Source organism: Acanthaster planci, linkage group LG10 (assembly GCF_054643075.1).
Source record: "Acanthaster planci isolate LZ-2023a linkage group LG10, COTS_SCS, whole genome shotgun sequence".
Lineage (NCBI taxonomy): Eukaryota > Metazoa > Echinodermata > Asteroidea > Valvatida > Acanthasteridae > Acanthaster > Acanthaster planci.
Window position 1 is genome coordinate 16,139,487 of NC_141786.1, and position 26,665 is coordinate 16,166,151.

At 42.7% G+C, this 26,665-nt stretch overlaps 1 protein-coding gene across 11 annotated transcripts in view; it reads left to right on the plus strand.

Annotated features, from left to right (window-relative positions):
• The window catches only part of LOC110988357 (uncharacterized), a 148,344-nt gene that overhangs the window by 82,129 nt on the left and 39,550 nt on the right, over positions 1–26,665 (plus strand). For all 11 annotated transcript variants that reach the window (XM_087142402.1, XM_087142400.1, XM_087142403.1 and 8 more), the window contains exon 3: positions 17,506–17,736. Coding sequence is in view for 1 of the 11 variants with exons in the window: in XM_087142400.1 (XP_086998526.1) it covers positions 17,506–17,526 (21 nt within the window). In the remaining 10 variants the exon portion in view is untranslated. The remainder of the gene's footprint in view (positions 1–17,505; positions 17,737–26,665) is intronic.

Here is a 26,665-nt window from a genome sequence, read left to right on the forward strand (position 1 = left end):
GTTGATTGCATGCATGGGGGTTCTTGTGATCCCATAGCAACAGGGATAAAAGTGATAAAAATTCGAGCAAGTCGTCACCGCTTTCACGTGGAGACAGAAGACTGTCCGAAGAATAAAATCTAGGTTTCGAGAAAATCGCATTTAAAGTTGGTCTCTTTTGCAAACGATCATTTCGCCAAGACTGGACTTTTCCTTGACTATAAAAAAGCTACCTCAAGAAAGATAAGATCTTAAATGACACAAAAACCACAAAATCGTAGTTAAAGGAATCAATTAAACTGTTTATGTTGTGAACAAACACAATTGTCTGTTCGTGAAAACGCTGGATTTCATGTGCATTTTGTCGCTTCTTGAAAACGGTCCGTTACATTTGTATACATTTCCCCAATCACTTTTGTCGCCTCGTGAAAACATTAAAACAGATTTTGCTCACGGTTTTGCCCTTTAATGGTGACGTCATATTCATGGAGGATTACTTTCTTCTCGTGAAAACGGTAAATGCAGATTCAGTTGCATTTTGCCCATGGGGATCATCGTGATTTGGCTGACTCGAGTAGATTTGGTAAAAATGATTACACCACTTTCAGGCAACAGTAAGCCTTGCAGATTTTGCTTTAAAAAAAACCCGAAATTTGAAAAAATAAATTACGATTTTGGGCACTTTTCTTTCTTCCTGAATACGGTGACCAATTGATGGAAATAAGGAAAAGCTCAATCTTTCATTAATCGTGGTGGCTTTCCTACCAGATGGAGTGTTCTGCTGTAAGTTTAGATTGTTGGATTTTGGGTTGCGCTCAGGTTAAGCTTTTTCTCCTGAATCTGTTGACTTATGCCGATTATTTTTAATGAGCGGCATGAAGAGAGAATGAGTAGACGCATGGTACATACAGAACAAAGCATTTGATTACGGGCACTTTATGATTTGAGGTCGTGATTCTGATGCCAAAGTACACTAACAAAAGTCAGAAAACGCAAGAATTTGAAAACTTTGTGTGACCTGCAGTTGAATCTCTGTTATTTGGCACGGATGCGTAGCGAAAGTTGTTAAGGTGACTTGAACAGATTACCCACCTGTGAGATGCTTGTTTTGCTCAAGAGCTACCTGCGCCCACTGGCTGTCGAGAAATATCGACATATCGACCAGGGTCAGTTTGCATTTCGTTTTCGCGCCTTTTCCCACTTTCCCCCCTTTCCCCTCTCGCTCTTGCCGGAACGAGTATCGTCTGCCACGGTAAACAAGACCTGACAAATTGTGATGGTAAATTGGTTGGCGGTGGGCGAATTAATCAGGCGAAGCATTGGCACATAATATGGTTTAATGCAGTGAGCGGCAGCGCCAGTCGAGGCTGGGAGCCTCTGAGAGAAAAGCAAGACTCGGCGGATTGGCCGCGGTATATTAAAGTCCTTGAAATGAAAATGGAAAAATAACATTTCTTTTAATATACCCAGACGAATACTTATGTTATTTACCCACCAGATTTAGGTCTTCTTGTGGCATCCATTTTCAAGAGATTTGTAATGCCCGGGGGACAATGTCTAGTCCTGGATGTTGTATGTAATAGCTCAGACAGGGAATGCATTGAGCGTGCTTTTGTAAAAGTCGTAAAATCTGGAACATATGTCGAGGGCGCAGAAGTGGATTTTTTCCATTTCGCAAAAACGTTCGCCCAAATTCTTCTGTCAGGAAAAAGAATTTTCTTTTATATTGGTTATTGCCACTTACCGTGTCTGTACTCACGTGATTTTCTGTTCAACGTTTCCCTTTTAAGTCTATGTTTCACTTTTCAATAGTAAGAGAAATACATTCGCACCAAAAACTGTGGTGTACGCTGTACACACTCTGCATCGTTTATAGCATGTTACCTGCCCATAGTTGAGTTACACTGAGGTTGCTGTGTTCCAGGAGATCTTATTTTATTTACTCGTATCAAAAGGAACGGGGAGATATCCTCTCACTGCCCCCATCAACAGCACTACTCTGAATCACGTCGATCCGTGCTCGCAGCACCTGCGGATCAATAACAACGCGTTATGAGATGGAGCATTGATTGAGGAGCGATCCTTTTTGTTGCACATGACGGATACTCCTTGCAAATGGTGAAGATGATGTAAAGGCTGCACGGCGTAGCAAATGGTGAACTTCAGATGATGAAAGGTTGTGTTCCGAAGATATATCCAGCAAAAAATGAGACCAAGGGCTACCCCCCCCACACACACACTCTAAAACCTTACGTGACAGATTGACCCTGAATTGGGTCCGATTCGACGCAACCCTTTTTTTGCGTCAAAATACGACCCCCTTTCGGGTCATGTGTGACCCTTTCTGGGTCATAATTTGACCCGGAAAAGGGTCATGCCGAAGTGGACCCAATTCTGGGTCAATCTGACCCAGGGGTTTTTAGAGTGCTGTCCAATCGCTATACACACTATAGGCTATTGTTACCTAACACCTCCCCCCAAGTGTCTGAAAAGAATTCCCGGAACAATGACCAACACCAAGCAGGGGGTCCTCTTCGTCTCGTATCTTGCTTCATATGGTTTGAAGAAGCTCTGAGGAGTTCTGTTTTCATTGCTTTGACCTGATTGTCACGTGCTGCAAACAAAGAAGTGCGTAAAAGAATGTGTCATGTTCTGTCAGCAAGACGAACTATACACGATCTCCGAATGTTTGTCATACAAAAAAACTGCTATTAATCTTGTCCACGATGACAGGAATTTTCCTTTTGCTTGTGACTACTTTTGTTGCAATTGGAATGCACATGACTGGATACCAGTGGTGCGATGGAAATACAGAGCATGTGTACCATAATTTGGGAGTCAGGTTGACGTATAGTGGTTCCTCCCAAGCCTTTGTCCTCTGCTGTCCCTGACTCAATTCCAGGCCCGTTCCACACATGAATTAGCTTTTCAATCCCTACCCTCCCTGGGTTTTACCCAGAATATTCGTCTGGGGTTTTTCCTCCCACCTCTAAAACTGTAACTGTTTGAAACACCGCTGGTTTGCGCATGTTCGGTTGGCATTCTTAGCCCGCATGTACCTTCGTGCCCATTTTCACCTGCCCACCGATGCACGCACGCAAAGTGTGGCTTTCTTCATTAAACGATCAGAAGCGCTGGAGATGCTTTCCACGTTGACAAACGCAGCTGTTTCGGCTTTGGAGTTTTAGAGTCTCACTCGTGTGCGATTAGGTTTTATCGCAAATTCACTTTTGAATATATTTGGCTCGGAATAATGGATGCTACCTTTCTATTGGTAGAAATCTGAAACAACAACAACAGCAACAAAGCCACAGCAACACCATCAACAACAACACAAATGGTCTTGCAGTAAAGTCACCCACAAGTCCCTGCAAGTCCATCACAAGCTCATCACGTAAAATTCCGTCCGATGTCGCGTTGCATGCTGCTGAAATTAACTGCGACAAAAAAACATTCCTTTGTCTTTCTTCTTGTAGCCAGTTGCCCTACCTTTGTTTTGATTAGGCGAGAAATGGAGTCGATTACAACAGGGAAACCTGGTCAGTCTAGGACGTTAATACCTATTTCAGCTTCACGTGACACGACTATGTAAAATTGCTATTTGTAAAATTGTGCTTCAAAGTTTCATGACTTGTACTGAGAAAAGAGTTGATTATCAGTCAAATGACAGAAATAGCGATTTGGTTTCATTGCACAACTCAGTAACATTTGTTAGAAACCAAACCTTTCCCTTGATGCAGGAGAACTTCACCCGAAGAGAAGTTCTGAAGACAATTTTTACATGAATAACTTTAGTTACTCATTCAACCATTCTTGTTTATCCCGGATTAAATCAGCCCAGCATAAGCTGTTTTCTCACTGGAGCCCAGCAGTTGACAAGAAACAAATTATTATCATAAAATTTCATTAAATTTAAAACTGGAAGCTGCAAACTGGAAAACAGACCGCAAAAGTGTTTGAAACTCACAGCTTCGACCACTTTTAGGGATAAAATGACGGTACGAAAGCTAAAATGCACACTTTCAAACGGGACAACGTTCATAACTGTACAGTTAAATAAAATATTTATAACTGTGATTATGCCACAGATTCGTGGGAAATTAGAAATTAAATCAAGGGAGCTGTCGTGTAACCACAATAATTTGAAAAACTATAGGATCTACTATAATTTCTCAGTTCTCTTTATCCAGAAAACAGTTGGCAAAAATATAAAATAGTGAGACTGATCGTTAACAAAGTCATTCAGTACAGTGGCAGTGGGCGACTCACTCTCCGGAGAATTCGTCAGCGAGCTCAAAATATGGTGCCTTGTGGGTACCTATACAGAGTGGCAGAGCACCAGTTCGAAAAGGTCTCCTTGGGGAGATTGCAAAAATGAATGGGTCGCTGCAAGGATTTCACGAAAATGATATTTTGGAAGTAATTCAAAAGTGAGGCATTTTGGTTTGCAATTGTTTGTTGCAAATTAAAATATTTTATACAACCAAAATTAGGTTGAAATTCCAACCGTGGAAAGTAAATCTGGCTCCGATAAGAGCATTGGGAAGACAGTGTTTCCCCCGAGTTTGTTTGTAAATGAGATTAAAGCAATGTCCCTACAAGGGTAAAAAGTTGTGGTTTTTTTCAGTTGCTTGCTATCCAACAGACGCCAATCAATGCTCTGTTTCTCTGTCGGCGAAAGCCACACACACGCATTGCGCGGGGTAAGGGACCGTGCGTCGAACCCGGCCGCACTCTTTTTCCGCTGGATAAAAATCGGATAATTTGCGATTTTGATCACGTCAGGAACACACCGTGCGCGCGGAGAATCGAAAGAGGGGTTTAATGCGCGTGTAAACCGATGACCTACTTGTGTTTGTAAACGGCTCCCTCTAAACTCTCTTCACAAAGCTGACGCCGAATAAATTAAATCATTTGTTTTCGTTGAAACTGGGTCACACCTAAATTGTTTTTTTGTTTGTTATATTTTGATTTAAAAGCTACGTATCTAGATTGCCAACTACGACTAATCTATGTTTATTCGCACCGGGATAGTCATGTTCACGCGAGGAACTGCACAGTAAAGCCCTACACTTTCATGGTGCCTTCACCAATCACTCTCTGAAAGTGTTGATTCGAACACCTTCAATGTTATATCGTGCATTTCAAGTATTAAATCTAACACTTCGGAAGTTAATTCAACAATTTTAAGCATTATTTCAAAATTGTCGTCTTCGAAATTGTTAAATCAACATTTAACAGTTAAAACGTTCAATAGATGCAGCATTTTCAAAGAGAGATTGATGAACGCACTCATGTAAGTCTTTCCAGTTGTTGGAATTGTTTAGGTACTTCTAAATTCCTAGTGCAAACTTGAACTGTAAGCACTGTAAGCACTGAAATTGTTAAATGTGCTTTCATGTCGATTTGTGGTCGCACAGATCTAGCGTAGCAACGATAATATTCTTAATTTTGGATTTTGCCCTGGCCGACGTGTATTTAACACTGTATGCTAAGTGTATGCCCCCGGAGGCTTGTGACCCCCCCCCCAAAAAAAATCAGGGGTTGCTGCGCGTCGCTTAAAACAACAAGTGCACAATGTTTAGTATTCGGCAGCAGACTGTAGTCTTCTGGTTATCTTCAGAGTATGACATTATACTAGCCTACACCCTTTTCAAGGATACTGGAACCATTTTGTTGCACATTTTCTGGTGTATTAACTTCTTCGAAATTATGCTTGACACAGACTGATTCTCCTGACTGGAGACACCGTGGCGACACTAAAGATGATAAATTAGATGAAGTGGTCGCAAAGGTACATAAGGAAAATCGAACACAATGCACTGTGAACGGAGAATAACGATGGAACAAAACTTTACACCATATTTAGTCCATTGCTGGAGATTGATTTGTCCTCGATAACCCCAACAGTGTCAATAGGCAGGGTATTCCAATTATGAATTCGCAAGCGCAAAGACAGCAACTGCGTAAGATAGTGGACACTACCACGTGTAATCTGTGAAGGCATTGTTTCGTATACATCCTTGAAGGGTTCTACCGAGATGCAAGTAGGTCTCTAAGCTTGCACTGGAAATACAAGAATCGAACTGAGCCAAACTAAAACACGAGCCAAACTAGAAACCACAAGTTGCCGGAAACAGTCGCCGGAGCCGTCCAAAGTGCAATCTACAGCGATCGCTGACACCCTCGGAAACACGACTCCCTCATTTGTCGCCTTGAGCCGCGGCGAATGGCGCAATTGTCACGCCATCAGCGCCCATCATCGTCAGCTCGCATCACTATTACGCGCGCGGGGAAGAACAAGGTTATCACGACCCCCGATAGCTACAGGGGACCGCACAGTCGTCTCGACTTCCACGCTAAGTGGCTGGTAGAAGTGGAGACAAGGGCGACCACTTTTGCGCTAATAAAGCAGCTTTTAGGGGGACAACCTTGGCGCGGATCACTGTTTTCAAAAAGTGGTCTATAACCCTCGGAAAGAAAGCGTATCGAGGGACACCAATAGTTGTGCATCTTGAGGAAAGGAAAGTGCTTTTTTCTTATTTTTTTATCACTGTGAACTGAAAATTGTAACATTATCAGGACGCATTTGAAATCAGCTGATATTCGGATTTCGCTAGAAGTGAACAGGGTTTAGTTGAAAAACACGAAACAGGAGATGAAACTTCTGTCGCGTAATGGAATCAGACGACGCAGTGAAACTGCAGAATAGGTGTAAACATTGACCGTGAGATGTCAGTCAGGATTAATTTCACAAAATGCTCGGAAGAAAAAAAAAACTTCCCTGAAAAACATTGAACAAGACGCCTACAGAATAAGGAGTTAGCCGTTGCCGATTTGTCGCTCTTATTTACTGGACTGGAATCGGATTGAACAGTGCAGTGGCACAGTTCTGCTCGGAAAAGGAACCTTAAATTACTTCTCTCGCCAACCGAGTTATAGCCGTGTACAGGTTTACGTGGTAGCCATCTTGCAGGGCAGTTGTGATTTGTTCCACGGGGAAACCTCCCACTCTCATACCATGCACATGCCTGTACGATGGCAGTCATGCAAACCATGTATATAGCTTCTAGAACTGAAGACTGTAGAGGGCTTTCTATAAAAACACAATCTCTCAGATTGACAGAGCGCGGAAAGCCGTAATTATCGCCATCGATCGTCGTGACGTCAGGTTTGTGGATCTGATTGCAAACAACGGACTTTGGATATAATGGCGGAGTTCACCTCAAGGAATAAAAGACTCATCACAACCAAATACAATGAATAAATGAGAAAATGAGGACCGTTTTGCCTCGTTTGGCTTGCTATCCTCAGCATTATGATTTTTCATAATGCCGAAATATAGAACTAAACCTAAAAGGTAATACTCAACTTGGAAAAAAATGCAGAAGATTTTGTTGTTGTTGGTTTTTGGAAACTAACTGACGCCATGTCACAAAAACATTCTTAATCAACAATTATCTTATTTTTTTCATATAAGCGAATGGTGCATTTCAACTTTTAAAAAATGAAATGAAATCCTAGCTGGGTGTCTGTCCACAAAAGGAATGTTGACAGAGACGCATGAATATCACAGCAATAACTCAGTCTAAGACTAAAATGTAAAAAACTATTTCTAAATTAATGTTTAAAGGATAAAATAGTAACTTGATGTTCCTGACCTTTAGTTGTGTAGTATTCCAACGGATATGTTGTCGCCTGGAGCAAAATGGACGTGTGGGTTCAGAAATCCAACTCAGTTCGAATAAAATATGATCCGCGAAGTTTTAATTGCAAGATTAATGTTTGTTTTTGCCTTCGCGCTCTTATTTTGAAGCTCACGTTTTAAAAACACATCTCAGCTACAGTTTTGTAACCATTAGAAATTTCTGAGCTCAAAACACCCGTCGTTGCACATGGTGTGGAAATATGTGTATATCTTCCAATAGCACAATAAAATTAATTTTTCCCCTTCATTATTTGTAGATTTTAGTTGACGTGTCCTTTGTACCGCCATTACAGCGTTTTCTTGTATAGAGGCTTTGCGTGGTAGCCATCTTGCAGGGCAGTACTTTGTTCCACAGGGGACCTTCTTTGTGCATACCATGTGGAACAAAAACACTGGCCTATAAGATGGGCAGTCAGGCGAAACCTTTATCACTGGGTCGGTGAAAATTCGTTCGGCTTGCATGAATAAATATGGGAGAGACTGACATACGCCATTGCTAACAACAAAAAGACAAACAAATAAACACACCAAAATAATTCCGTAATCCTTAAGTAAGTGTGAAACCACTGTGCAGTAACATTGACAAAATAAATATGGAAATAGCTGAAAGATACGTCAGTGGTTATCTTTCTAGGGTCCTGCCTTCATCAATTTTTAAAAATTTTATTTGAGTCACGAGGCTGTGCGCCTTACAGATAAGATTAAAATGTTTAGAGACAAGTCAACGAAGTCAGTGTCATTCTGCTGCGCGTGGGCGGGCACAGATGTCGCAGAAACTCCTGAGGCCGTCGAAAAGGGCCTGTTTTACTGTGGACTTGTTAACCTTGATATATAGGTCTCTACGGTTCCTCGAGATGGGTATCTGTTACTCTGGAAAAAAATCCGATTCCAGGATTTGTGTGTCCGAGGTCATGGTTTTCCTTTTTTTTCTCGACGGCTTAACTTCTTCGACAGCCGCGGCATCCAGGGAAGGTACATTCTCTCGGCTTGTCTTAAGCTGCTTTGGGGGCACTTTCGAGGATCGCCTAATTGAGTTGCAAGGTAACGCAGGGGGGGGGGAAGCGAGATCACTATTAATTTGCAGTATGTTTAGTTACACACCGCATGCTATCCTTACCTTGTCCTTAAAAAAACCGTGGAAGAATTCTAGCAACAATTACAAGAAAACACTCACTTAATGCCCACATCATCGGATGAGTTGTTATATTAACACTGCATATCGATAATATTACAACTTTATTGAAAAGAAAAACACACTTAACAAAATATACTGATGATAGGAACGACTCCAAACCGGATCATTTTCAGGTAACATGATTCAAATTTACCCATGGTTCCATCGTTCCTCTGGGTTCCACCAGAGTCTATAAATACTTATTTAGATATTAGGGACGCAACTCTCTCGCGAAAAAAAAGAAATACAACGCACTTGAACCCCACTGCCGTCGGCCGCAGGGCTCCCTCAGGCTTGTGCGCATTCGGATGAAAGTGTGAGAACACCCTTAACCAACTTGCATGCGCAGCGTGTTTATAAGACACTACAGCGCATGTTCGTGCTGCACAGATCTGGATCTCTATCAGTAATCTGTCATTGGTTCACTGACACCAAAACCGGCCTAATAGATGGAGCAAACCAGCGTTGAGACTACTGATTGAGATCTAGATCTATGTGAAGCAAACAGGCCCTAAGATCAACCAAAAAAACAAACATGGCCTTTCCTTTCTCCCAAGCGCAACTTTAAACTCCCTCCCCCTCATGGAGATAATGTTCCGGACTAATCCAAAGACCATTACCACAGGCGTACTACGAATTCACGCAAGGAGTGCACGCACGTAAGACTCCTCTTCGGGTGTTGTGACGTGTGAAAGTTTCACGCACGCGCACGTCGACGGCCGAAACGGGCTCTCAGAGTTAGGGCTACGTCTGTTGGCAGCGCGTCCGCGCGTGAAAGGGAGGGGAAGCCTAGAACTAGCTAAGACAGCGGATATGAATGCAGCCGCAGGGCGCAGGCGTGCCTGGGCACTAATGGCGTCTTCTCAAATTAGTCAATAGTAATTGTGTCTCCTAAGAAACCCTTTAGTTCGGATACCACCTTCCTTCGTTGGACGGCTGTTTTCCACCATTTTAAAAGAGGGATGGCTATAGACCTCTCTTACGCGGCAGCCATATTGCTTTTCTACAATTCAAAGCAATGTAGGCCTAACCGAACTTAGGCTGCATCTGAATCTCGTGTCTAGAGCTAGGTCTAGGTCTTCGCTCCAATGGAAATGCGTTGAGACGCGCAGACAATAGACCTAGCCGTAGCTCTGGAAGCCCGTCTCGGACACGGCCTTAGGCTGGTAGGAAAAATAGCCTGTTCCCTTTCATCAATGTGCAAAGTTTTATTACTTTTTCCGAAGGTGTTACGGGGAACAAGACAAACACGGCAGCATCATGGTAAAAGTCCATACATCTCAGCAGATTGTTCACTTTATCGTCCAAACCGTTTTGGAAGCTGCGGTGCATTACCTCTTGGTGGATATATTACCTCTTATGGTGGATAATTACCTCGTGAATGTGTTTTCCTTTGTTGTTTTAATTAACTTTAGCTTTTAGAGCTTAACAGAACCACACTTGGAAAGTTTTCATATTGGTAATTTTTCTGGTAATGACACGAAGGATTCCTCAAAAGCGCCTGAGGCGCTGTATGTCACAAGTCTGAAGAAACCTGTTGAGAGGAGAGACGAGAAGCAGTTACAATTTTAGAGGTGGGAAGAAGGCCCCAGAGGCATATTCTGGGTAAAACCCACGGAATCAGGTTGGGACTGAAAACCCAATCCACATTATGGACCATGCCGGGAATCGAACCCGTACCGCAGAGGTGGAAGGCCAGGAAAGAACCACCAACCTGACCCAAAGCGATCTCTTATTGAAGACAGTAAGAGGAGTGGACAGTAATTTCATGTTGTGTGTGTTTTTGTTTTGTTTCAATACATTCTTCAACTGCAGGCGCCTTTCTCTTTTGTGTATTCCTTTTTGAGAAACTGAAAACAATGACAAGCCGCAAAGCATTTTCTCAAATCTTTCGCAAGGCTGAATGCTTCGGATTTTACCTTTTTCATTAGTAAGATCACATCTTACTAGTCCTGTTTCCCACATTAAATACAAATGTGAAATTGAATTTTTGTAAAGTTTCATTTCTGGGCAAAATTAAGTGAAGAATAGCTTTTATTTCACACCATAAATGATACGCCATAATATTGGCAAAATGCCCGCTTTGGTAAGAGTCTCTCTCGGATAAAAGGATAAGTTTTCTTCCGTAACATTCTGATTTGAGACGTTTTTTATTTCATAAACGCCTCAAATTTCCTGTGAAATTGTGAGAGCCACGTATCCCCGTAAACATTCGGTAATGATTACGAAGTGTTAGTTCCTGTTGCGAAATAGCTGTTGGGAAAAGTGCAATCATCCGTCATATCAATATTTTTTCAGGATTGCGTCCGTCGACTTGTAATATTTTGCCGGTAAATTTGTTGCAAATTGGAATGGAGCGGACAAAGGCGTCTCACGTCATCGGGGAATCAACAGCGCATGATGTTTTCCCCGCAAAGCAAATTGGAAGTACGTGTATTGAATTAAGCCGAAGTTGAAACCCCCTTGGCGCAGAAGCAATTTGCAAAATTTGCCTAATGAACCCTTTTGAACAGGAAGGATCTGGTGGAGAGATTACTTCCCGGGTCAATGAACGTTCGGACTTTTTGGAGAATGTCTTTACCCAGAACATTCGTCATTAGTCCTTCCCACCTTAAGTTTGAAAGCAAAACAACATGCGAGTAGTTAGGTAAGTCATTAAGGATTGAGCTACCGTACCACGTCGAGCTGAGCATAGACTGATTCGATTAGATGCCATAACTGCGGTGGCATTGCACTAACACGTACATTACACAGCTTGGCGCACACGTGCATATGGCAAATCACGACACCCTATTGGTCTAAGAGGCATGTAACGCGCGCGCACCACCTGTTCAAGAGCGTTGTGCCACCGCAGTAATGGCTTCAAATGGACCTTTTCCATGAAGCATGGGGATTAGGCAGGCGCATGCGCGCTACAACCACTAGTTGGCAAGCGCGGCCGTCAACACTGTCGGCAGAGCTGGAGAGCTGCTCGTTCCATAACCTTGCGCGTTGAAGATCAATCAAAAACGCACTACAGCGTTTGTCCGATATTTCAGCACGCTTTTCTCGAGCCTAAGTGAAGTTTTCAGTGTCTCGAGGTGGGAAATTAATTATTCCTTGTCTTTATGTTTGGCACTCACGTCAAACCATACTGGTACAGAAACGGCGTGTATGTGCTCATAGTTGTGCATGCACGGATATGTGTATTGTTACGTCATAGATTTTAGCAGTTTTGCCAACCAGTGGTAGTAATGCCTATGCGCCTGCCTTATATGCATATTTCGTGGGGAACGTCCATTCTGCTTGTCAAATCACATTGTAGGCCTTTATGTATAAGATAGATTCTGTGCTGGGCAAGGATGTGCACCATCGGCCAATGCCCTGCGCTGTCCGTCAAACGAAGACGTAATCTACGACTTCAATTCCACTTCTCAAACACAAACTTCCACGGCTGCGACCTGGATGGACAGGGTGTTTGACAGATTGCTGTGGCGAGATCGCCAGATGTAGTATTGCCTCGGTTGAGAGCAGAGTGCGATCATTAAATGGCACAGATCCACTGATCGTGTCCGTCATCCGCACCATTTTGGTTACTTGCACAACCTCCATATAACGGCAGATCAGGATACCACGGACAACAGAAGTAGGAATGGCTGTTCGTACATTCTGAACCAAGTGGCCCTTTTCAAGAAAGGACACAGGCTCGAGATCGGACACCATTTCGGGACTCAGTCGTGAGTTCAAGACCAGGAATGACGTCAATATTCGGAGTCGATTCTAAGTCCTTTTGCAATTTCAACTTTGGCCTACTGCTAAGGTTGTAGCCCCTGGCACGGGTTTTTCTGGTCAGTAATTGAAAAAAACAAAATTTGAGGCAGACCAAATATAACCAGCTTGGTTATGGTGTTACTCCAGCCATGGAAGTAGAGGGGAAATGGAAAACAGCACAATCATTACGCGTAACAAGTGCAGCGCTGTTAATCCCCGTGATAGCTAGAATATCCATCTCCCTTCTAACGGGGGGGGGGCTAGGCCATTTGATTTCCATCCCTTTTGGTGGTGAAAAAAAACAACAACAAACAAACAAACAACCCAACAAACAAACAAACAAACAAACAAACAAAGAAAAAGAATGCTGAAACACTTTGGGAACTTCTCAAGAAGCAGAACCCAGAAACACTAGAAAACAGAGAACAAATCGCGCAACTATGTTTTAAACGCCGGGGTGTTATTGTAAGGAAAAGACACGCCGGTTCCAATTACAAAATAAGATGTACAGCAGCATTATGAACAGCGCCCTCACGTAATGCTGTACCTCCTCTCGGCAGGAGTATTTGCGGTTAAGTGCGCTCATTCCTCGACTCATCAGCCGTCGTATCTGGACGGAAGCTGGTACAGGTTGGATGGCCGGAGACTGTTTGCCCTGCAGCCCACGAAGGCGATCGATTCACGGCGCTGACTGAGCGCGTCAGTCCCACTTTGCTTTAGGGGCGCGGTATACTTGCGCCCTTCGCCAGTACAGCCTGTCTGGGTCGGGCGTTGCAACGGGGGACACGGTCTCTCGACCAGAACTACCACGCAAATGAGACTTGACTTTGTCATCGATTCAATGTAATGTAGTGTTTTCATCAAGAACAAAAAGAAAAAAGAAAAGAAAGCAGCATCTCAGAATATAAAACAGGGAGGTACGATAGTAAAAGTAGAAATCACGACGTAATCATATTTTAAAACTTGAGCCTGAAATGCCAGCCTTTTAGTGCTCGATTTGACGACTTTACAATTCTTAAGTTTTAGATATTGAAAATCATTTCTTATTGAATGTAGGCCTAAGTCCCATCTTTTTATCTGGTGTTACTGTTTCCAGAAGCCCGGAGCTGCACGCACGGTAGTTTTGTTTTTTGTTTTAAATTAATAAGTTTAATGCTATACATTAAGACAAACTTTTTTTAACAAAAAACTATCTTTACTGCAAAAAGTGGAGTTTAGAAGAAAAGTATAGTGAAAGCCAAGCTACTCCCAATACGTCAGCCATCAAAACAAACCGTTTGAAATGAATGGAAAGTGCTAACTAGATTTAATTGTTGTAACGGTGTGTTTAACTATTGTGTCGGTGATTGGTTATCTTAACCTCCATGATTATTAAAGGGTTGGGTGTTTATTTAAATTACTCCCTGGACATCAGACATCACTGTTTGATGAGGTCTTGGTATGGCGTTGACAAATAAAATGAAAATATTGTTTTGTTGTCGAGAAATGTAAATTGTCCCCTAGCCTTTCTCCGCAGCTACGTCAATGGTTTCCTTGTACATTGAATATTATCTTCTTCTTAGAAAAAAAAATCGCCCTTGGGATTTTATCGAGATTTCCTCTCCACATGGCTTGCAGTTGATAAATCAGCGTATTTATGATGTGCACCGAGAGGCCTGGTCGATAGCCCTGATGCGGTGCTGGCGCTCAGCCCAAGACAGATACCTCGCTTCGCCGAGGTTGAAAAAAAATAGTATCGCGGTCGATGGGATTTGAGCCTCAGTAACTGAAGGCGCGGAAGTTGTTAACAACAATTGGGGAGTTAGAAACGGAAGTAGGGATCGAGGAGCCCCAGCTTTTTATCTCTTCAACTTTTATCGGCGAGCAATGTTGAATTATGAAATAGATACACGTTAGGTGTAACGTCTGGGCCAGCATATTGGTTGATGATTGGAAAGAGATGTTTTACCATTGATATTTGATAAATTAATTCACTGCAGGCGTTGTGTAACTGTATCAAATTCATTTCCTTTCGACTGTGAGTCGTTAGAGAATCGGGCTTCTGAATCCAGGTTAATTAAAGTTAATAAGCACGCTAAATGGGAAGAGAGAATAGTTCATACTCTTCGAGACTGTAACGCCTTTGAAAGTAACATGTGTTAGCATTATCGAAACAAGCTTGCTTCGATATTGTAATTAGTTGGACAGGTACAGGTCACCATAACAGGTACCATGAACTGTCAACCAGTGTTGTAGTCGACACCATCCCAAGACTAGACACAAGACCATGTGAACGACCAGTCACTAGTATATACCCAGCAAGAAATGAGACTGAGGGGTGCCCCCCAACATGTCCAATCCCTGTACACATTCCAGACTATCGTTACTTAACACACTCCCCCCCAAGTTGTCTGAAAGGAATTCCCGAGATTCCTGCGAGACAATGACCAACACAAAGCAAGGGGGGTTCTCTCCGTCTCATAACTTGCTGCATATGCACTAGTAACATGAACAATGACAAAAGGATGCTTTTGTTGCAGGTCATTTGAATAACTTGTAACTTGAATTCAGATTGGAGGTCTTGTGTTGGTCTTGTGCTTGTCTTGTGTAGTCTTAAGTGGTCTCGACTACAATGGTGATGTCACCTCATGTTTCTCTAACACGTAGGAATTCCGTACATTACACTGTGGCATGAAATAGGCCCAGATTCTGGCGTGAGCAAAATGTGTCAGTCCTTATTCCATTATTAGACTTATGTAAGCAATGTTTGAACGGGTATGGGCCTTGAGCTGGACCGAATAAAGGCGCAATTTCGTTAGTAACAGAGGCTTCCTTGGTACTTTCAACTAACGCGGCATTTCTCAACCTATGAGGGGGTGCTTGTGATCGAGGCAAATACCCTACCTCCCCCCAAACTCTCAACAGAATGCTTGCTAAGGTCTCGATGTGGGTTGGTAGAAAAGGCGATACTGCGTTTTCGAATTCTGATAGAAACGCAAGAGCTCTCGGTTCAGAATCCATGGACCGGCGAAGGCTTAGCGGCAGTTGCGGAGTTGCGAGATTAGTTCACCAAGGCCGGAGATGGTCATCGCAAAGTGGCACTTCACATTGCAGTACGACAGGCTCGTCCCGACAAGAAGAACAAAAAGAAGAGAGAAAAAACCAGAGGTCTGGTTTCTCAGGCGATTCTCGTTCGCTCTTGACAAAACACAGGAATTTTCGCCCGAGATACGTTCCAGTGGCGTTGGATTTCATCCTGGTCTCATGAAATGCGGGAAATACAAACCTTTTGGAAATTTTGACCGCCTCTTTCCCATTTTTTTGGAACAAAAGTGGCTCTTTGATTACTACTTCTACAGTGCGCCATGCGTTGTGCAATAGTCACTGTTTCGTTATTTGCAGTGAAGGTGCATTTACTACCACACCTGTGCAATGCTATACACAAATCGATTGAAGAATAATGAAGAATGTATTGGTCAGGCATTGTGGCCCCTCCCACCCCCAAAAGAAAATAGCTGAACACATTCTGTAGTAAACAACAACCCACTCCCTAAAATAATCAGAGGGGTACCCGTAAGTCATTATAGACTGCGATATTCAGTTATGTGTGTTATCTTTCATAATGCTCGCTGCGTCGTAAATAAAATTGAATAAATATCTATAACAAGCAAAACAAAGGTCATCTCTGATTATTCAGGAATCATTCAGGAATATTATTCAGTGTAACAGCTTGAAAGGCCTTTTCCTTTTTTATTCCACTTGTCTGTCATGTCGATGAGTGCAACGTTTTAATAACCAAGACTTGCCCACGGAAAGTCCAGTTGAAATTGCCAGTGTGTCTTTCTGCCAGAACGCCCCACATTGTCTGTCAGTAAAATTTCGTTAACGGGTAAAGAAGACAATAAAGAAATGTTCAATTTTAGAGGTGGGGGGAAAAACCCTCATAAATATTCCAGGGAAAACCCACAGAATCAGGCAGGGACGGAAAACCCAATCCACATGCTGACCCAGGTGGGATTCGAACCCGGGTCGCAGAGGCGAGGAAAGATCATTTAAAGAGCGCAAAACTGAAAGAGTTGCATATCCGTCACAAAAGAGGGGAGAGCACATCTTGGTTCCTCGCCTTCTGGGAGTCGGCCATTTGCATTGAAAGCGAGGCAAACCGTGTCTTTCTTCCTATTTCCTGCATTACATATAAATTCAGTGGGAATAAAAAGAAAAGATGGCGTGGACACTTCAAATAGATTGAGCTCTGATCACAATATACTGCTTGATTTATTTATATAAAGTCATCGCATATGGGGAATTTTGCCGCGTATACAAGGAAGCACTAGCGGTAAATGACGGCCATGGTCATGGCCGCTTGATTATTTTGCTCTCGGTAAAACACACAAACTTTGCAGTATGGATTCCAACTTGATTTAGGACGCCTTGGCGCTTGCAATCTCCGACTGAGAATACCATAAAGCAGTGTATAGAGGGCAGATGGCCGCCCCACTTTAAATTTGCCCGTAAATGTGACTCAATCTATATCTTCGTGAATAATATATTTATTTTGTTAGTGTCTTTCACTCTGCATTTTTCGAGTGTCACCGATTCAGTAAACTTGAAGATTTCCCCTTTAAATGACATGTGACCCAAACGCAGGCAAATCAGTCACAATTGAACCCTTTCACCAATCTTCCAACATACAGCAATCAACAGAAACATTAAATGCTTTCCCCTCGTGAACCCCTTATATTTTGTGATGGGAAATTGTTTATGCTAACGTAACCCCCCCCATAAAAATAAAAAGAACAAATAAAAAACGAGCTCATGAATAAATACGGAAGAGAGAATGTAGCCCTTTTCTCATCACGTACGGCACCTTATTAACTCGTATTTGATCAAATGTTCTGAAATCTTTTATTTGTAGACAGAAGCTGGAGAGCAATAAATCACCTTCGGCCACGCAGTTGCCATGCTATGGACACAAATAAACATCACTTTAAGACAGCCTTTCGGTTCCAGTCCAGGAATTCAGTACGCCGACACCTCCCGTTGGGCTCAAGAAGTACGGACTCGCAAACTGACATCCAGCTCGAAAAGGCAGATCCCTCTTGGCGGAGTTTAGCGTCTGCGACATTGTCGTCGACGCTGCCGAAAGGTAAGCGATGAGGAAAAAAGTGAAACAAGTGTACGGGAAACTTTTGACAGACGCGAATCAATCTAAGCCACCCCCAAGAGGGAAAATAATATCTCCGGGGACCTTATTGACTGGACGGGGGGCCCTGGCCGGATTGAGCCCGGTAACTTCCCGGGGAACCGGGCAGCTGAGTTTATCACCCGCTACCCTTTGATGTTGAGGAACTACACGCTGGCGAAATCGATCAATAACTCGGAAACTTAGAGTTATTTTCCAGCACGTAGGAAGTTCCCGTATCGCCCACGCCAATTCAAATGGAAGGGTACGTTATTGACCTCGATAAGCTGCTCCGATCAGGCCAAAGTTTGCCAGCATGTGTATATTGAAGTCTTTCTCGTCGCTCCTCTAGCCAAGTATATGAACTGGTCTTAAGTCTTCATTGGTAGACGTTTTACAGTGCCCATTTTCCCCGTGAAGGGTTTCGATCATTCGATCGTACTTACCGGCTTTTAATGTATCTTTTTGATCGCACGTACAATAAACGCGTGTGAGCAAGATCGTAACTCTCGATCAAACAAGTATGATCTTAAATCAGGGGATACATTTACTCCAAGAATGGTTGCAGGTCGTCTTTCTTCTAATCTTTGTGAGTATCGATGTTCTCATTCTATGAGTTGATTCTGAGGAGATCTTCGGGCTAAAATTTACCACAATTTGAGAGACTTTGAGAAATGTCTTAACCATCCTGCGTGAAACGAACTTAAAGATGTTGCAGTATTGCCCACTTTCACCTCGACAACGTCCGCAGAACTAATCGAAAAGCAGGAAAGCATTCAGTCACGAGCAGAACACTATTTATTCAAAGGATAGCTAGAAACGGTTGCACACTGATAAACGTCGAACAGCCGTTTTACATATTGCACATGCAAACGTTGACTGTTCGTGCGCTCTGATCGTTATTCACTGACTTGATGGCGCGTTGAAATTCAGGGCTGGAAGTCAATGGCCGACTGCACGAGTAGGATAAAAGATTCATGACGTGAATGTTGATTTCGAACATTTTTCGTGGAAAATATTTTCCTCATAGAAATTATAAAAAAAAACCTACCTGACCGTTTTGTTTGGTTACATCAACGCATTATCAACAAAATCGACGCTTAGCGTTTAATAACGTTTGTTTAGCGTAAGTGTGCGTTGCCTCATTTTCAAGTTAAGCTAAACCTGGACAGGAATTCTTACCCGTAATGAGCAAACGTAGCCCGTCAAGGCGTCTGTAGCTTAATTGTTTGCTTAACAGCGAGCCTGATTTATAACAATAGAAAATCTTGCACATGACAAAAATAGTCTCGCCACTGAGGACTCTTGTTAGCGTGATTCCTACAGCTTTTGGAAAAGACAAAAAAGTGTAGGGATTGTTGTATACTGTCCAAGAATACACTCTTGTAATGAGAAGAATTTGGACTTGAAATTAACACCCGATCCGACTACCCACCGCTACTTATAGGTGAGGCCTGTGCAACAAAATAGCCACGCTCCAACTGTGATGCTAATATATTATCGTATGATGCTTTACAGTAGGCCAACTTTGAAGCTTGTTCGAGCCTTCTGCATGCAAACTTCCGTGACGTTGACTAGCCTCACTTATAAGTTTGCCGACTGCATCAGACGATAATATATTAGCATCAAAGTTATAGCATGGCTATTTTGCTGCACAGGCCGCGCTTAAAAGTAGCGGTGGGTAGTCGGATCGGGTGCAATTATCTTATCTTGCTATAATGTAGTCCCCCAAACCCACCTGCACACAATGGTCCTTACCAGTATCTAAGTTGTGATCGGTGCATGAAGAAAAAGCGCAATATCAAAGTTGTGACAAACAAACGCGTCACAATTCGGAATTTGAGCCGCTTTTGCTTTGTGCGAAAGCTTCGTGAAAATCTTGACGAACTGACATGCAATGATTTCGCGAAAATAACACTACAAGACGAACGCTTTGAATGATTTAAGATTGAGGTAAGTGTCAGTTCGTGAATTATAATTGAAAAAAAAAAGTTCCGAGTGCTCGCACGCCGTGGTACTTGGTATCTTTTGTATATGCACATTGTGCGTTGATGCATGCGGAGTAGACTCAAGCAGCAGTGAGAGTCAGTTCGAGGCGTGGAGCACCAAACAAAATACAAGTAGGTCTGAGCCCCCCCTGTGGCTTCGTCCGAAATCGGAGCTGTGGCTAGCAGTAACACATGCCTATTGTGGCCGCTAAACTTGGTTATCGCGGACGTGGTAGTGTATTAAAAGTTCGGCGTAACTGGGAATTTTGGGCACAGCGTCTGTTTTTTACCTTTAAGCATGTCACAAGGTAGAAAAAGACTGGTGCCGTAATGATTCGGGACGGTTTCCTCATCCATATTGAAGCCCGGGACTGGGACACCAAAAAGAATATCAGCCCCGAAGGGGGGAAGGCTCTACTTTCCTAGAATAATGCCCAGTTGTCAGCCCAGATGACATGCAGATGTATGGAATCGATTCTGGCTTCCCCACGGCCAGCGTGAAATCTGCAATGCTAAGGCGGGCCATGCGGGGCAGCCGGGCACCATACGATATACAGCAACACCGACGGGGGGGGGCTTCTCCACGGGACTGCCACATCTTGGCAAAAGAACCCCGATATACATTACATTAAATTCTAGTACTGCAAATTTGCTGCGTTGGGCTTTAATACGCAGGGTGCAGTCTTGAGTCAAAAACTAAAAACATGAAAATAGAGACATCTAGTCTGTGGTGAAATGTTCTTCACCATCGTCACTCTTTGTTTTCCCGAAGTGCGTAATTCCTTCAATAAATTTAAAGTAGCAAGTTTTTTTCATTGATTACTGACTACAAGCCAGAGTTCGTAAACTACTGATTGCTAATAACTAGAAATGAAATGGACAGTTGTGGTAAAAATAACTCACATACACCTGGACTGAAAATAATTAATTACAACTGGTATCAACCCACACGTTTCTTGCTACCAATCTCCTCCTGTAGCTAAGCAACCAAAGCATGTACTTTATTTACATGGGAGCGCAAGCGAAGTTCATTTTACCTATTCATCGGCTGTACAGAAACAGATGCCCAGAAGGGGATAGGTGAAGTCTTAACTAACAATTGTACTCAATTACTTTCAGTGCAAGTGTGTGTAAACTTTCGACCACAACAGACTGTAACAAGTGTGAGATCTATGTATATGTATAGGCCAACTCAAGAGTGTATAGTTTTCTTTTACCAGCAAAAGGCATTTTAAATTATGCACTTCTTTCTTTTTATAAGCCTTTTCAGAATTGACTGGCTGCGTCCTTAGAGTAGCGCGCACGTCTATGGAAACTGGCTGCAGTCGCAAGCCAGTGGCTTTTGTCAGCGGAAACGCTATCACCAGCCGTAGCCGTGCCTTTTTACACTCAGCTTCATTGGAAATACTCGGGGTCGTCCCTCCATTGTCACAGTAAATTATTTAACCAGAGGGTTCACAAAACAAGTGCACCAAATCAATTTTTAAACTTGTTTGCTTGGGTCCGCCTCTGGCAGAAGCACACTCTCATCGGTTGAAAGGAGCTGTGTTGCTCAGGAGTGTTCAATATGTTGGTAGCGATGCGACCATGACGCGTGCATTCCCTGGTCGTTCTTACACCAGCGAAGCTCAGTCCCGACCAAAGAAGCCTCTGTTGCTAAGAAAATAGCGCCCTCTCTCAGTCCAGCTCGAGGCCCATAGGGCTTAAAAGATAGCACAAAAGTCAGCTCTTTATTAAGCGTCACAAAATATAAATTCTTTGATAGAAATGAAGTTATTCTGGCTCGAAGTGTCGTGTCGCATGAAGCATTTCGTTTTAAGTTGGCAATTTTAGTAGACATTGTTTATTTCTTCGTATTTTTAATTCTGGCTGTTATTTGTTTAACAAAGGCTCACTCGTGTTTTGGCGAGTTATTTCTTTTTTGAGGGGGTTGGGGGTTGGGGGATTGGATTCAGCTCAGAGTGACCCCCTTGTTACTCCGAACGCAGTGTCCAGGTCCGCGAGACGAAAACGGCGAAGGTGCCACTCGGTCCGTCCACTGAACCGCTCGCGGGCCACCCTGGCGTTTAGACCCCCCTTTCAGAAGTCGCTACGCGCCGTATTAAAGTCCGGTCACGTTTGAGGCTGTTTGAGCGCGGTTTGTTGTGAGCGCCACCGGTGATGCCAAAGAAGGAGAATTATCGGGCAGCCGTTTATGATAGTTGGATTAACACTTTTATGGTGGTGATCAAGGCTGTTGTCTCCGGGGCTTATTGGTCGTCTTGTCAAACTTGAATGGCGAGAACATTCAAACACAAGAAAGCAGACGCAGAAGGGTGACGGTGTCAGGTGGAAACTTTTTTTCATCCGCTTTTTACTTCTTCCACAAACTTCTGCACAAGGAGCAGCCCCAAAGCGGCCACGTAACGTCAACAGGAGTGATTCGAAATACAGTGCGCCACCAAGAAGTTACTGCATACGGCGTGTTCTTCGCAGTGCATTATAAGAACTTTGTCGACATTTGCGACGTGAAACCTATTTCATTAAAATAATAATAATAATAAGTTTCACATTTTTGCGAATATTTGCGTGTGAACAGTAATGGATTTGCGGGGCTGCCGGCCATACCAAATTTGTGCTTGTAGGCCTACGATGCAACAGGTAGTAACCGATGAAGGACGTTTGTCGGACGCTATAGACCTTTCTTCAGTTTATGACCTTACCATTTTCTGGCCAGCAAAATCTCTCAAAAGATCCGTTTAAGATTAGTATTCAGCTTTTGCCTCGAAGCTTCTATCACCGACCCTCGTGTCTAAGAGAGTGTTGTTTGATAGTTTGTGCACTGGGCGCATCACTCCAACCGGCTGCACGACAACCGATTTTGAATTGGCTCCCTTAGGCCGAGTTCAGGCCGCTTGTTCCCGTATGTTCACGAACAGCTCAATTTGTTGTTCGTGGGTCGGCCGCTCGAACGCCGGGAACAAACAACCAGTTATTGCTTGTAGTTAGTGACAAGCAACATGCAACATGGCGGCGTCCATATAGGCTACGTTATTCGAGAGTTTATATGTGGATGAGCTGAATTCTTTTCTATATAAACAGGAACATTCATTTCTGTATTACGGAAAATAATTAATGTTAATTTTGCAAAACTTCCAATTGTCTATGGCTTTGGAAGCCATCTATCTCCTTTTGCAACTGTTCAAAAGTCAAAATCTCACGAGTTTTTCCGTGTGTTCCTGAAAAACCCTGACGAGGAGGTGGTGTGTGATCCTGTTCCGAGAACAGTGTTCTTGAGTCGTATTCCCGCCGTTCGAGTGCGAGAACAAGAAACCCGTGTCAAGAACAGGCCGCCCGAACTTGACCTTAGATTTCCCTTGCGACTAGCAGCTTCGCTCTTTTCGCTTGCATTTAACCTCCAGGCTCGTCCCCCCGCCCGCTCTGAAAATCCTGGATCCGCCCTTTGCTGAAGACATGTCCTATCAGGTTTCACTGTTAGAGAACTAATCAATCAAAGTTGAATGCGTAACACCGGGAAGGCACTTACAGTGGAGTCGGTCATGGGATCGAACCAGCGTTCGAACAGCGCTGGATATTTTAGGTTACAAACAACAAGGGCTTCAACATCTTTAAAAACACGCAGCAAAGCCATCTTTAAAGGCTACGGATTTCATGTTTCATTTTGTAAATCCGTAGTCAGTCACAAACATTTTTAATTTGATATGCCATGCGCAACAGAGCAGTGCAGCCACTTGTCCGAACCCCCCCCAATATTTTATTGACGTTAGAAATTTCTGGACTAGACACGATCTTATACTTCTTTCGCCTACATTGACGACATCAGTCGTAATCAAAGTTTCCCCAACTCAACAATGGCCTTGCAATAATCCTATTATTTTTATAAATTCAATTATTAGGCAGAAAGACACTGGCCTTCGGGTATAAAGCTGTGTGTTTTACAGTGTTCTTGACATTTTGAGCAGCCTTAGCTGAGATGCAATCTCTTTCAACCTCGTCCTCTGGGAAGCGTCGCTGTCATGTTGCTCACGGACGCAGCATCGTCGTCCGCCTGCACTGTGGCCTTGTTCACTTCGGCGGACTTGATTCATATCCACGCTTCAACGACTGTTTTGTGAATTTGATGGCCTTTATTCTGCCGAGGAATAAGAGACGCTGAAACTGAATTAGCAATTACTGTGCATTTTTATGTTATAAATACCTCAGGCAGTTAAACCATTCCATTTGGTCGAACGTATGTCGCGTTGCAGTACTTCAACAGTTGATACACACTGGCTTGTTTATCTGAAACACTTTTGGTTTCACATGAAATTAAGACTCCTGTTAATTCTGTTCTTTTTCTCTTGTATTGGATGAACGTTTACAATCTTTACTTGCGTTTGCTGTATGCAACCTTTTAGTCCACATTTTGAGAGCCCGAGTTCACATGACACATGTTCTGCGACACCTCACGCTGTTCGCGCCATGTACGTGGAAATCTCCACAAAAGGAGATTGCATACAACTATTTGCAAAAGGCACAAACCATAACATAGCTAGACGGGTGTAAAAAAGAGGTAAATTGTCGCACACAATCGTTTGAAACTTTTAATTTTGCCCGGTTGTTTGACTCTCTGACTTATGAATGGGAATAAATAATTTTGACACTGTGCTTGGATAGTCGTAATGGGCGCTTATAATGTACCCTGCTTTCGACTAGGGACATTATCAGGCGTCCTTTCTCCTTATACGGTATATTAAACTAATTTTTAAGACTGGCCAAGTACATATTAATTATCTGAAACCCGTATTCCTCTTCAGCGTTGTAATCCCCGACGCCACTATCTCGGACAATATTTCCTGCGGTTAATTGGAGTCCTTTCTCAAATGAATATGCTTGGGTAAAGTTGAGTTTTCTGCACTGTATTACTCAAGACTATGGATGCTACAGATTTGTGCCTCTTTCCTCTTTCCGCAGTGAATGATTCGACATGTTCACGTTCAAAAATGTTTCATGTTTTTGTCTAGGACCGTTAAGAACGATTCCCATAAAAGTATGGGGAGAAATTTTTAAAAAGACAAAAAAAAAAAAAGACTGAATGAAATAAATACAATAAGAAAGAAACTTATTGTGCGAAGTGAGGTCTCTTATTTGGCAATTTGAAACCAATGTTTAAATCTATTTTTTTTCTCCAAAGCATGATGGCGCTGTTGCGCTTTACTGACGCGGCCGGTGAGTAGATCACACAAGTCAAAGGTGTGTACCTCGGAACGGAGCAGAAATTGTCGTTAAGGCCATTGAACGGAAGAGTATTTACAAAGGTGCATTATATTGACTGGGTAGTCGTTTGTGAACCGGCGAAGTGCAGTTCTCACTGTAACTAGGGAAATTGCACCCTCTCTCGGTTCCACTCTGGTAGAATACCAAAGCTGCAATGCATTTTTCTCAGAGTGGTCTATATAATCGGAGATGTGTCAATTAAGTACGGGCACGTTGCATCTTTATTTCGTCTTTCAAACTTGAATCTTCGATTTGAGGGGATAATACATTAAACGCTTGATATTTTTAATTTTTTTACTGTGTAAAACATCGAGTCAAAGAAGTTTCCCATCTAAGTCCACCACAGACCGGAACCGCTTCACAACTGTTTTATGAGTGAGCAATTTCATTCAGGAACCAAGCTTTAAATTAAGTCTCAATTAAATTTAAGTCAGGATATTGGAGGTGGTAGGGGAGGTGGACAAATATTCATGAAGGAGACACAGACCCTTGGAAAATATTCCATGTCGTTATATGCAGCCAAATCAAACCAGTTGGGACCACATTGAGAAAAAAAAAGACTCCATCGGTACCACCTTTATGCTTGCAAACAAATTAAACCATTCAATACAATGAATAAGCAAAAAAATACGAAAAGTGGTGCTCTTATCAGCGTTTGCATTGAAGATAATTCTATGGAAATACCTCAAAACACACACACATACAATGTGATATGAGATGTTGGGACTGGTAGACATTTTCATTGTCTGTTTTGGAAAATTAACTCTAAAAGTTGATGGCAGGGATTTTATATGATCGATCCATGTCTAAATCTCATTCACGAGTCTACATCTAGTATTTAAGTGTAGATTGTTGAGAATCGCATTTTCCTGTGGTTTTCAAATATATTTTTATTTTATTAAAATGAGAAGTGATCGTTGACGGAAAGATGAAACAATGGATTCGTACTGATCCATCAACAGCACCTTTCTGAAAAAGGAGCTGAATAATAATCAACATACATGTATATAATGCCTAGTTAAAGGGAAAAACCCTTCGGGCAGACAGTAAGGCAGCAAAAGAGTCACCAGATATTTGACATAATATGCCGAGAGATTCGCGCCGTCTTCACTATTGATAGCAGTGGTTAAGTTACCGGATAGTTGTCTTCTGTCGATCTTGGAGATATCATGCAGCTCTTGTTACAGAGACACCAAGTCCCTTAGGGGCTTAGTAGACCTTAGGAGGTAGGGGGTCAGTAGTCCTCAGTTTCTGCATGTGCCCTATCCTACGTCTAGCTTTTCATGCTCTTTTTATGTGTTATTTGTTCGTTTGTAATTTTAGATATTGCATATTCGATTTTGGGCGTTTGTATCTCATTCCAGTTGCTGATAAATCCCTTCAGCTAATTGGGCACGACATCCATCAATAACATGTCGGCCTGCAGATCTCTCCAGGCATAAACGTTTTGCTCTCTTTTTTATTATAGTTTTGTAATATCCTGGAATGTGCAACAAGACCCAGATAAGGACCAAGAGCTCAGCTGTATATATATAGGGAGCCTAAATACTGCTCAACATTTGTGCACACAGAAATATTCGCAAGCTTAAAGTAACCATTTTCAATAGAAGGCAGAACCTCGTGGATTAATCTGGCAGCATGAATCATCA